Source organism: Dryobates pubescens, chromosome 6 (assembly GCF_014839835.1).
Source record: "Dryobates pubescens isolate bDryPub1 chromosome 6, bDryPub1.pri, whole genome shotgun sequence".
NCBI classification, from domain to species: domain Eukaryota; kingdom Metazoa; phylum Chordata; class Aves; order Piciformes; family Picidae; genus Dryobates; species Dryobates pubescens.
In genome coordinates this window covers 1,601,881-1,615,132 of record NC_071617.1, presented here as the reverse complement: position 1 = coordinate 1,615,132, position 13,252 = coordinate 1,601,881, and the positions used below count along the sequence as shown (strand labels likewise).

Below are 13,252 nucleotides of genomic sequence, written 5' to 3'. Positions count from 1 at the left end.
CTCCTAACTGCCTGGCATGGCTGCCCACAGACCTCCCTCCTGGTGCTGCCTAGTGTGGGTGTGGACAGCTAATGCTGCAGGCTGGGGAGAGATGCAGGAGGTGCAGCATGGACCATGAGAGGTTACAGCAGGAGCTGTTGTTATCCATTGTCCAGCATTGGCTTGCAAGGGACCTTTAAAGGCCATCTCATCCAACTCCCCCCACAGTAAGAAAGGACATCCTCAACTGGATCAGGTTGCTCAGAGCTCCCATCAAGCCTGGCCTTGAATGTCTCCAAGGATGAGGCCTCCATCACCTCCCTAGGCAAAGTGTTCCACCACCCTTATGGTGCAGAATTTGTTCCTCACATCCAAGCTCTAGCTGCTCTACTTTGAAGCCATTGTCCCTGGTCCTGTCCCTGCAGGCCTTGGCAAACAGTTTCTCTGCAGCCTTCTTGCAGCCCCCTTCAGGTCCTGGCAGGCTGCTCTGAGGTCTGCCTGGAGCCTTCTCTTCTCCAGGCTGAATACCCCCCAGCTCCCTCAGCCTGTCCTGGGAACAGAGCTGCTCCAACCCCCTAATTATTTTGTGGTCCTCCTCTGGACCCTCTCCATCATGTCCATGTCCTGGGGGATGTACCTGAGGCAGGTAGCAGTTTGCATATACTCATACCTCAGGGTTTGATATTTAATTATCCAGTGTACTGCAGGAGGGAGAGTGATCACAGAATTGTTAGGGTTGGAAGGGAGCTCAAGGCTCAGCCAGCCCCAGCCCCCTGCCATGGGCAGGGACACCTCACACTACAGCAGGTTGCTCACAGCCACCTCCAGCCTGGCCTGCAAAACCTCCAGGCAGGAGGCTTCCACCACCTCCCTGGGCAGCCTGTGCCAGGCTCTCACCACCCTCCTGGGGAACAACTTCTTCCTAACATAGAAGCTGAATCTCCCCATTTCTAGTTTTGCTCCATTCCCCTCCAGTCCTATCCCTCCCTGACACCTTCAAAAGTCCCTCCCCAGCTTTCCTGTAGCCCCCATAAGATGCTGGACAGCTGTAGGGCACCTGTTCCCATGTGTTCAGGAATGACTCAGGCTGCGTGGTTTGACCTGATACTGTGTGGTACTCCTTGGGGAACAGGCTTTCAAGTGGCAGGATGGTGAAAAAAAAACCCAAAATGCTGTCTTGTGGGGTTTTTTGCTTTTAGTTTGTAGGGGTCAAATTAACATTTTCCTGTGGGAAATGGGAGGCTGGAAATACTCTATTTAAGAGGTGTCTTCTTCTCATACATAGAATCATCTGGGTTGGGAGGGAATCCAAAGGTGATCCAGTCCAGCTCCCTGTGCAGTGAGCAGGGACATCCTCCACCAGATGTCCAGGTGCTGGTGAGTGAGAAGCCAGGAGTGTGCACTTGCAGCCCAGAAAGCTGCATCTTGGGCTGCAGCAAGAGAAGCACAGCCAGCAGGTTGAGGGAGGTGATTCTCCCCTCTACTCCACTCTGCTGAGACCCCACCTGGAGCCTCTGTTCCAGGAAGGATCTGGAGGTGCTGGCAGGTGTCCAGAGAAAGGCCATGAGGATAAGCAGAGGGCTGGAGCTGCTCTGTTGTGAGCACAGACTGAGGGAGTTGGGGTTGTGCAGGCTGGAGAAGAGAAGGCTCTGAGGAGACCTCATTGTGGCCTTCCAGGATCTGAAGAGGGCTCCAAGAAAGCTGGGGAGGGACTTTTGAGGGTGTCAGGGAGGGATAGGACTGGGGGTGGGGAGTGGGAAAAAACTAGAAGTGGGGAGATTCAGGTTGGATGTTATGAAGAAGTTGTTCCCCATGAGGGTGGTGAGAGCCTGGCACAGGTTGCCCAGGGAGGTGGTGGAAGCCTCATGATTGGAGGTGTTTGCAGCCAGGCTGGATGTGGCTGTGAGCAACCTGCTGTAGTGTGAGGTGTCCCTGCCCTTGGCAGGGGGGTTGGAACTGGCTGATCCTTGAGGTCCCTTCCAACACTAACAATTCTGATTCAATGATTCTAGATCAGGTTGCCCAGGGCCCTGTCCAGCCTCACCTCAAATACCTTCAGGGATGAGGCCTCAACTACTTCCCTGGGCAACCTGTTCCAGCGTTCCACTACCCTCGTGGTAAAAATCTGGTTCCTAAGATCCTCTGTTGATGACTTGGGAGATAGTTCACAGGGCACCAGCAGGTTCTGTCTCAGCAAGTAACACCTTGTGGAAGGATGCATGCTCTTTCATGTAAAGTTCTGCCTGGGGAGAATGAGAGAGTTCTTGGCAGACACTTTAGCATGAAGCAGTGTGGCAGAGCAGCCAGGGGATATGTTGCATGCTAATAAAGTTCCTCTGCAGCGTGCAGAGCTCGTGCTTTGTGAGTGGCAGCAGGTCTTCTTTTACCTTTTGACATTCTGACTTGCCCCACAGTGAGGCAGCCACCAGCCTGCCTTTTCAGTCCTTTCCAAAGAGCTGCCAAAACTAAAGAGACTCAGCTCTGACCCGGCAAGGCTGGCTGTAAGGTTGGTTTGTTTTCCTCTCTCCTGCTGCTTCCTACTATTCTCTCACTCCCACATCCTACCCGACCCTTGTTTTCCAATGCATTCTTCAGCCTTCTCTTTCCCTACCTACTGCATCCTGTGTTCTGCTTTCTGACTTCCTTCTCCTTTCCCATAGCTTTTCTTTTCAGTTCCTGTTCATTGTGGTCCCCGGGGAGCCAGGAGTGAAACATTAACAGCTGCTGGAGAGCTGAGTTTTTATGGCTGTTGTTATGAGTTTAGAGTTCAGGTGAGGGCTCCAGGAGGCAGCTTTTGTGTACCACGTTGTGCCCCGGGGCTCTTTTACCACTTCATTCCTGGGCAGCAGAGAGGAATGCCTGTCTGTGCTTCACCTTCTGCCAGCTACAGCCCAGAATTTAAGATGAACATAGTGGCACAAGTCCCTCCGTGCTGAGATAGGGATGTTGCAGTTACTGCAAGTTAATGAACAGGTCCTAAATTGCTCTTCTGTTGTCGCTTCACTACGTGTCTCAGACAGACAGAGGTTGAAAAGCTTCAGGCACAGACTAGGAAGTGAGCAGGGAGGATTTAAACTGAAGGTTAGGAAGAAATTCTTTCCAGTGAGGGTGGTGAGACACTGGCACAGGCTGCCCAGGGAGGTGCTGGATGCACCCTGCCTGGAGGTGTTCAGGACCGGGTTGGATGAGGCCTTGAGCGGTGTGGTATAGAGTAAGGTGTTCCTGCTCATGGCAATGATGTTGGAGCTAGATGATCTTCCAGGACACTTGCAACCTAAACCATTCTATGAATCCTCCTAACTCTGTTCTCACAGCATGTGCAGGAACTTCCTGTGCTGATGTCAACATACCCTGAATGTAAATCACAGCTATAAAGTGCTTGCATCAGTGCATTTCTGCATGGGAATATTGCCTTGGCAAGGCTGGAAAATGTGGCTCTTTTGTGTCTTTCTGAGGATGCACCTTATTTGTGTATTGCAAGCTTCTTACAGTGCCTGAAAATACAGGATGTTAGGGCTTGGAAGAGACCTCTGGAGATCTTCCAGTCCAACCCCACTGCCAGAGCAGGACCAGGGAATCCAGCACAGGGCACACAGGGACACATCCAGATGGGGCTTGAAAGTCTCCAGAGAAGGAGACTCCACAACCTCTCTGGGCAGCCTGCTCCAGGGCTCTGGGACCCTCACAGTGCAGAAGTTCTTCCTCACGTTGAGGTGGAACCTCCTGTGCTGTAGATTATATCCACTGCCCCTTGTCCTGTCACAAGGCACAAGTGAGCTGAGGCTGTCCCTGTCCTTTCCTTCCTGACCCCCAGCCCTCAGCTATTGATAGACATTGATCAGATCCCCTCTCAGTCTTCTCTCCAGACTAAACATCAGGCAGTGCTGCAGTCCCTTCAGCATCCTTCCAGCCCTCTGTTGGACTCTCTCCAGCAGATCCCTGTCCCTCTTGTACTGGAGAGCCCAGAACTGGATGCAGTATTCCAGGTGAGGCCTCACTAGGGCCGAGCAGAGTTGGAGAACCTCCTTTGATCTGCCGGACAGACTGAGCTTAGCTGTAGCCAAATGTTTGATTAGTCTGATCCTTGCAGTCCAGAAAATTCTCTGTTGTGAATGGAAATGTGCCTGGAAGAGGAAACTTTTTAATGTAATTGTCACTGTGCTGGCAAATTTATCTCCCTGCTAATTTCTGACTCCTGTGATGCCCAGATGGTTATCAGTTGTGTGCTGGTGCAATCTTCTGCCCTGCTGTTTCATTTATAACCAGGATGAATCCTGTTATGAAAGAATAGATTAGTTTTCTTTTCTTTTCTTTTTTAAATCTTATTTTACACACTTTTGTGTGTGCAAGGCATAAGGAGGAATCCACCTTGTAAAACAAGTTGAGGTAAATGGGTTGGTGAGTGGGTAATATCACAGGATTGTCAGGGTTGGAAGGGACCTCAAGGCTCAGCCAGTTCCAAACCCCTGCCATGGGCAGGGACACCTCACACCGCAGCAGGTTAATAATATCCTGTTGGGATATTAGCTACTTTCACCAGCATTGTCCTAACAGAGAAATAACTGTAAAGGAAATGAAACCTGATTTATTTATATATATCTATATTTATAGAGCTACACATGTATGAGATTTCACTGCTTTTCAGATCTGTAAATGATTTGATGCTATTTTCAGTTGACTTGAGGAAGTTAAAATCTTTGGTTTGGGAAGGTAACTGTGGGGCTGCAGTACTACAGGCTGGGTCCCCAAAAGGTTAACAGGAGGGTCCCCAAAAGGTTACTAGAAGGGTCCCCAAAAGGTTAACAGGAGGGTCCCCAAAAGTTAACAGAAGGGTCCCCAAAAGTTAACAGAAGGGTCCCCAAAAAGTTAATAGAAGTCTCCCCAAAAGGTTAATAGAAGGGTCCCCAAAAGTTACAGAAGGGTCCCAGAAAGGTATAGGAATAATATATTTGTTTTTATTTGTCTGTATATGTATTTAATGAATCCTTTCTGACTTGTTCCAGGTTGAAGAAACTCCTTGAGCAGGAGAAGATCTATCAGGCCCGGAAGGAGAAGGAGCATACAAAGAGACTGAATAAACTCCGAGAAGAGTTGGTCAAGCTCAAATCCTTTGCACTCATGCTGGTGGATGAAAGGCAAATGCATATTGAACAGCTTGGCCAACAAAGCCAGAAAATCCAGGACTTGACCCAAAAACTAAAGGAAGAGGAAGAAAAGCTCAAACTTGTTAGTGCAAAAACGAAAGAAGATGGCCAAAAGCTGCTGAGGTTGGAGGCGGAACTTGACCGCAAGACGTCGTCCTTTTGTCAAGAGCATGAGGAGATGAGTGCTAAGCTGGCTAATCAGGAGTCCCACAACAGGCAGCTGAGGCTGAAACTGGTGGGGCTGACTCGCAGAATAGAAGAGCTGGAAGAGACCAACAAGAACCTGCAGAAAGCTGAGGAGGAGCTTCAGGAACTAAGAGATAAAATCGCCAAAGGGGAATGCGGGAACTCCAGCCTGATGGCGGAGGTGGAGAACCTCCGCAAGCGCGTCCTCGAAATGGAGGGCAAAGACGAGGAGATCACAAAAACGGAATCCCAGTGTAAAGAGCTGAAAAGCAAACTGCAGGAGGAAGAGCACCACAGCAAGGAGCTGAAGCTTGAAGTGGAGAAACTGCAGAAAAGAATGTCGGAACTCGAGAAGCTGGAAGAGGCTTTCAGTAGAAGTAAGTCCGAATGCACCCAGCTCCACTTAAACCTGGAGAAAGAAAAGAATTTGACCAAGGACTTGATAAACGAGTTGGAAGTGGTGAAGACTCGAGTGAAGGACCTTGAGGCATCCGAGAGCAAGCTGGAAAAGGCTGAAATAAGCTTAAAGGACGACCTTACAAAGCTGAAGTCGTTTACTGTCATGCTGGTGGACGAACGAAAAAACATGATGGAAAAAATCAAACAGGAGGAGAAAAAAGTGGAGGGGCTGAACAGGAGTTTTAAAGTCGAGCAAGAGAAAGTTATGGATGTAACAGAGAAGCTGATAGAAGAGAGTAAGAAATTTCTGAGGCTGAAATCCGAAATGGAGGAAAAAGTGTCGAGTTTGACAAAGGAAAGGGATGAGTTAATTGGCAGGCTGAGAAGTGAAGAGGAAAGATCCTCTGAACTGAGCTGCAGGGTTGACCTGTTAAAGAAAAGGATCGATGGTATGGAGGAAGTGGAGAGAGAAATCACGAGGGGCCGAAGCAGGAAAGGACCAGAGCACGGCTGCCACGAGGACAACAAGATTAAAGAACTCACTGTGGAGATCGAAAGGCTGAAGAAACGCCTCAAACAGCTGGAGGTGGTGGAAGGAGATTTGATGAAGACAGAAGATGAGTATGACCAGCTGGAGCAGAAATTCAGGACCGAGCAGGATAAAGCTAACTTTCTCTCCCAGCAGCTGGAGGAGATGAAGCTCCAGATCGCCAAAACGAAAGCGATCGAGAAAGGCGAAGCGGTGAGCCAGGAGGCAGAGCTGCGGCACAGGTTTCGGCTGGAGGAGGCCAAAAGCAGAGACCTGAAAGCGGAAGTTCAGGCTCTCAAGGAAAAAATCCACGAGCTGATGAACAAAGAGGACCAGCTCTCTCAGCTCCAAGTCGACTATTCCGTTCTGCAGCAGAGGTTTGTGGAAGAAGAGAACAAAAACAAGAGCATGGGGCAGGAGGTTGTGAGCCTAACGCGAGAGCTGGAGCTGTCGAAGCGCTACAGCCGCGCCCTGCGGCCCAGCATAAACGGGCGGAGAATAATGGACGTTCCTGTGACGTCCACCGGCGTGCAAACTGATGCTGTCAGCAGCGAGGCGGCAGAAGAGGAGACCCCAGCAGTGTTTATAAGGAAGTCTTTCCAGGAGGAGAATCACATCATGAGCAACCTGCGACAGGTAGGTCTGAAGAAACCCACGGAGCGCTCCTCGGTGCTCGAGAGATACCCTCCGGCGGCGAATGAACTTGCAATGAGGAAGTCTTGGATACCGTGGATGAGAAAGAGGGAACCCGGGGCTCCGGCAGCTGCTGACAAAGGAGCCCGAAGCCAGAGCAGCGCGTCTCACCCCGGGGAGGTTGTCCTTTCACCGAAGCAGGGTCAACCTCTTCATATCCGGGTGACGCCGGACCACGAGAACAGCACAGCTACTTTGGAGATCACCAGTCCGACCTCGGAGGAGTTTTTTTCCAGCACCACCGTCATCCCCACGCTGGGCACTCAGAAGCCACGCATAACCATCATCCCCTCTCCGAACGTCGTGCCACCGAAAGGAAAAGGCGGCGAGAGTCCCATGGGCCCAGACCGATCCATGTCGCCAGTCACTATAACAACGTTCTCCAGGGAGAAGTCCCCAGAGGGAGGGAGAGGACCTTTCGCGGACAGGCCCGCATCTCCGATCCAGATTATGACGGTGTCGACATCCGCGGCCCCGGCGGAGATCTCCGTCTCTCCGCAGTCACAAGACATGACCATGGGCAGGGCCGTCTTCAAAGTAACCCCCGAGAAGCAAACCGTTCCCACTCCCATCCGCAAGTACAACGCCAACGCCAACATCATCACCACAGAGGACAACAAAATCCACATCCACCTGGGCTCGCAGTTCAAGCGCTCTCCGGCGGCCGCGCCCGAGGGGGCCAGCCCGCTGATAACGGTCAGGCCGGTGAACGTCGCGGCGGAGAAGGAAGTGGTGACCGGGACTGTCCTTCGCTCGCCCCGCAACAACCTGGCCCCGCGCCCCGCAGCCAGCAAGGTGACGAGTACCATCACCATCACTCCTGCCACAACATCTGCCACCCGCGGAACACAGTCAGTGGTGAGTAGCGTAGTCTCGTGTGGTCATCCTGGAGCGGCTCAGGTTGGAAGGGACCTTGGAAGGAAGGAAGGAAGGAAGGTTAGGCCACACCTTGAGTCCTGTGTCCAGTTCTGGGCCTCTCAATTTAAGAAGGACATTGAGACTCTTGAACGTGTCCAGAGAAGGGCAGCGAGGCTGGGGAGGGGTCTGGAGCACAGCCCTGTGAGGAAAGGCTGAGGGAGCTGGGGTTGCTTAGCCTGCAGAAGAGGAGGCTCAGGAGAGACCTTCTTGCTCTCTCCAACTCCCTGAAGGGAGGTTGTAGCCAGGTGGGGGTTGGTCTCTTCTGCCAGGTAAGCACCAACAGAACAAGAGGACACAGTCTCAAGCTGTGCCAGGGGAGGTTCAGGCTGGATGTTAGGATGAAATTCTTCCCAGAAAGAGAGCTTGGCCATTGGAATGTGTTGTCCAGGGATGTGGTGGAGTCACCATCCCTGGAGGTGTTTAAGAAGAGCCTGGACGAGGCACTTGGAGCCATGGTTTAGTTAGTCATGAGGTGTTGGGTGAGAAGTTGGACTTGATGATCTCTGAGGTCTCTTCCAACCTTATTGATTCTATGATTAGAGATCATCTGTTCCAACCTCCCCACCACGGGCAGGGACACCTTGCAACGAGACTTGGCTGCTCAGGGTCTCATCCAGCCTGGCCTTGGAGGAGGCATCCACAATGTCTCTGGGCAGCCTATTCCAGCATCTCACCACCCTTGTACTGAAGAACTTTTTCCTAAGACCCACTCTAAACCTACTCTTCCTCAGCTTCAAACCATTCCCCCTTGTCCTGTTGCTCGACACCCTCATGAAAATCCACTCTGCAGCCTTCCTCTAGGATCCCTTCAGGTTAGCTTCATGGTAAGGAGAAGGACAACCATGGGTTGAGACACCTGCAGGGCACATGGATGGGCTGAAGAGAAACTCTTCACTTCTTAGATTCATAGAATGGTTTGGGTTGGAAGGGACCTTAAAGATCATCTGGTTCCAACCCCCCTGCCATGGGCAGGGACACCTTCACTGGGCCAGGCTGCTCAAGGCCAGGCTGGCTGTGAGCACCTCCAGGGAAGGTGCATTCCTACACATGTGTTTCAGATATGACTTCAAGCAGTTCTGATTTATAGTTCTGATTTTCAAATCAGATAGGAATTGAAGTACAAAGTCAGAATTTTGTACCAGTGTTGGATACTGCTCTGCTGTTGGCATTTTTCCCCAAGAGATAACTTTGCAAGGCAGTCCCTTCAGAGTTCATTTAAAGCCTGTGCTCATAGTGGCAATCCTGTCTAACTGCAAGGGGGAGGGCGAGGGACAGCGAATGATGGAGATGACCGAGCAGGGAACTGTATTCTTAATTCTGATGGGTGCAATTTCTGACTGCTGAGAACACTCCTGATGATTTTCAGCCCAGCTGCTGGGTCTTGAGAGCCTGGTCATGCAGGCTTCTTTGATGTAATCCCATTAGAGTTAGAATTTAATTAATGCCTGCTGTAATACTGAACTCCAAAGGAACAAACAGGCAGACACAGAACCACTCCAGGCCTTTTTCAGCCAGTGGCTAACAAAGCTCTTTCTCTTCCTCTGAAACTCTCAGCTTCTATGAGTGCTGTGCTGCAATCCTGCTTTGCTGCCTTCTCTCTGTGGTGGTAGCTTGGCTACTTTTTCACTTAGATCAGGCTCTTACCTCTGTCTTTAAACATATTGGACTTTCAGAGTCTTTCCCACCAGCATCATTACTGGTGTGATGGGTTGAAATTACCCTCCTCCCCCAGCTAATGTGAGAGCAGCTCCTCCCAAAATAACATTGCCAGAGTAGCTCAGAAGGTTTTGGAAGCAAATGAAGCTCTGTTGACAAGCAAACTGCACTCTAGAAATACAAGATGCAGTGAATATGTATAAAATATACAACAGATGTACAATACAGAGGTAGTTACAATCTATAAACAACACAGAAACTCCTCAGACCCCTGGGGATGGATGCAGGGGACCTGTTCATCTCCTCCCCCACTCCCTTCCTTCTTCCCATTACCTCACAGCAGTCAAAACAGAGGTCCCCAGGCAAGGGTACAAGAAGAATCATAGAATCATAGAATTGTCAGGGTTGGAAGGGACCTCAAGGCTCAGCCAGTTCCAACCCCCCTGCCATGGGCAGGGACACCTCACACCACAGCAGGTTGCTCACAGCCACCTCCAGCCTGGCTGCATAAACCTCCAAGGGTGAGGCTGCCACCACCTCCCTGGGCAACCTGTGCCAGGCTCTCACCACCCTCATGGGGAACAACTTCTTCCTAACATCCAATCTGAATCTCCCCACTTCTAGTTCTGCTCCATCCCCCCCAGTCCTATCACTCCCTCACACCCTCAAAAGTCCCTCCCCAGCTTTCTTGGAGCCCCCTGCAGATCCTGGAAGGCCACAATTAAGGCTCCTCAGAGCCTTCTCTTCTCCAGACTGAACAGCTCCAACTCCCTCAGTCTGTCCTCACAGCAGAGCAGCTCCAGCCCTCTGCTCATCCTTGTGGCCCTACTCTGGACAGCTTCCAGCACCTCCAGATCCTTCCTGTAATAAGGGAGGAAAGTTGCAAACAGAAGAAAAGAGCAAGAACTGTTTCTGCCTCTGCTCTATATCCCATTAGCAATCCAATGAATTCTATAGACCTTGTCACTATTTTTCTTCTACATCCAATGGCAATTTCTGTTACTTTCAGTCTTTGCAGGGACTAAGCTAAAGTTCCCCCTTCAAGCTCCAACAACTGGCCATGGTTTTGCATTGCTTTAGTTGGAAACACCCTGGGAAAGAAGAAGTGAAGCAAAATAGAAACCCAACAGTACCCCGTTAGTCCAAAAGCTTACTTAGCCAGACAGAGCCTGCAGCAGATGCTTGGAGGAGGATTATTTGAAGTGGGTAAACACACAGCAATGTTCCCCCCAGCGTCTGCTCCCAGTTTCTGGCAATAGGTGGCTCTTGCATTCCGGCCCAGGGCCTGTAGCCACATCTTTGTGCTTAATAGACCGTGGCAGAGTTTTCTTCTATTGATTCTTCTAATTGCTTTTTGAACTCATTTATGCTGTTGTCTCCACAGCATCAGGGGGGCAGCAGATTCAGCTGTGGGCTCTGGGAAACATGCTCTTTTGTTGGCCACCTTTTATGCACTACCTTCATTGCTTGCAGCCTCTTTCTTGTCTCCTGACAAACAGTGAATAGTCCTCCCCGTCCGTTTGCCGGGGCCGCGCAGGAGCCTGCACACCCCTCCCGCGAGCCCCTCCAGCCACCTCTCTGCAAGCTCAAGTGTCAGTCTGCATTTAAGATACACTTCCACACTTTGGGAGAGGGGCTGCCATTCCCATTTTGAGCCCTCCCTGACTTCAGAGAACTTGCATTCATCCCATGGATCTCTTTGGCGCTGCACATGCGTTCGCGCTCCCCACATTGATGCTGCTTCGTAAATCCTTCGCAACATTTCCCTGCCCGTTAGAAGTAGCTGCTCAGTTTTACTTCTGAGTCTTGAGTTAATGCATTTACAGCCTTCTTTGTCTCACAGGAGTTGGGAAAACTTCTTTGTTCAAGTGCTCCTCATTCTTTTTTTAACCATTGGTCTGTCTGTGCTGTGCTGATGCACTGAACCATGGCAGACAAAACTGGGGTTGTGTTGTGATTTTTTTTTAGCTGGCTCAAAAGTGTCTCCTTCCTTCACTTCATCCTCCCTGACTTGGAACATAAGGACAACAGTTCAACCAGAAGATTTATTTTATCTTATGCTTCTCTTTGTTTTAAAGGTCCTTGGTCAGCTGAGCAGGGAACTTTGAACAAGCTCAAATGTGCCTTTTCCTCCCTAACCCCTTGAGACAAAAAGTAGAGGAGTTGTGCACTCACCATCTGCTTTGCAAATGGCTGCTTTGCAAACACACTGCAGCCCCCCCAGGCAGAAAACACAAGTTGTGATCATCCAGAAAAGACCAACATTGATAGGATTTTGAGGAACTGAGTTAGAATAGGATGGGATGGGATGGGATGGGATGGGATGGAATGGAATGGAATAGAATAGAATAGAATTAACCAGGTTGGAAAAGACCTTCAAGATCATCAAGTCTAACCTATCAGCCAACACCATCTGATCAACTCAACCATGGCACCAAGTGCCTCATCCAGGCTCTTTTCTAAACACCCCCAGGGATGGTGACTCCACCACCTCCCTGGGCAGCACATCCCAATGGCCAATCTCTCTTGCTGGGAAGAATTTCTTCCTAACATCCAGCCTGAACCTCCCCTGGTGCAGCTTGAGACTGTGTCCTCTTGTTCTGTTGGTGCTTGCCTGGCAGAAGAGACCAACCCCCACCTGGCTACAACCTCCCTTCAGGGAGTTGGAGAGAGCAAGAAGGTCTTCCCTGAGCCTCCTCTTCTGCAGGCTAAGCAACCCCAGCTCCCTCAGCCTCTCCTCACAGGGCTGTGCTCCAGACCCCTCCCCAGCTTTGTTGCCCTTCTCTGGACACCTTCCAGCATCTCAACATCTTTCCTAAACTGAGGAGCCCAGAACTGGTCACAGGACTCCAGGTGTGGCCTAACCAGTGCTGAGCACAGGGGGAGAATCACCTCCCTGCTCCTGCTGGCCACACTGTTCCTGATTCAGGCCAGGATGCCATTGGCCTTCTTGGCCACCTGGGCACATTTCTGGCTCATGTTCAGGCTACTGTGAACTAGTACCCCCAGGTCCCTCTCTTCCTGGCTGCTCTCAGCCACTCTGACCCCAGCCTGTAGCACTGCCTGGGGTTGCTGTGGCCAATGTGTAGAACCTGGCACTCAGATGCATTCAGCCTCATGCCCTTGGGCTCTGCCCATCTGTGCAGCCTGGCAAGGTCCCTCTGCAGAGCTCTCCTACCCTCCAGCAGATCAGCTCCTGCCCCCAGCTTGGTGTCCTCTGCACACTTACTGCTGCTGGACTCAGTGCCCTCATCCAGATCACCGATGAAGACACTGACAAACTGATACAAGCTGCCTTCCTAGCTTGTAGCCTTTACTTACTGATTTCTTTTAACTCTTCTCGTGGCCTTTGTCCAGCCTTTGTCAGTCACTGCCAAGTTACAAAGGGGGAGATAATTCTGAAATAGATGACATTCTGAAGCAAGTGGTGAAGTTCTGAGAGAGATTAAACATTCTGCAATGGTAAAGAAAAAATCTGAAATAGAATTAAAATTCTGAAGCAAATAGGTTGGGTTTCAGATCCTGAAATAGGGTTTAAAATGCTGAAAAAAATAGGGTTAAAAATTGTGAAAATTCTGCCCAGGGAGGTGGTGGAAGCCTCCTGCCTGGAGGTGTTTGCAGCCAGGCTGGAGGTGGCTCTGGGCAGCCTGCTATAGTGTGAGCTGTCCCTGCCCATGGCAGGGAGCTTGGTACTGGATGATCCTTGAGGTCCCTTCCAACCCTGACAATTCTATGATCTCTAGAGGTC

At 50.7% G+C, this 13,252-nt stretch overlaps 1 protein-coding gene across 2 annotated transcripts in view; it reads left to right on the top strand.

Moving 5' to 3' along the window:
• Positions 1-13,252, top strand: part of FILIP1 (filamin A interacting protein 1) — a 55,798-nt gene that overhangs the window by 27,129 nt on the left and 15,417 nt on the right. For both annotated transcript variants that reach the window (XM_054162535.1, XM_054162534.1), the window contains exon 3: positions 4,983-7,788. In XM_054162535.1, coding sequence (XP_054018510.1) covers positions 4,983-7,788 — 2,806 coding nt within the window. The remainder of the gene's footprint in view (positions 1-4,982; positions 7,789-13,252) is intronic.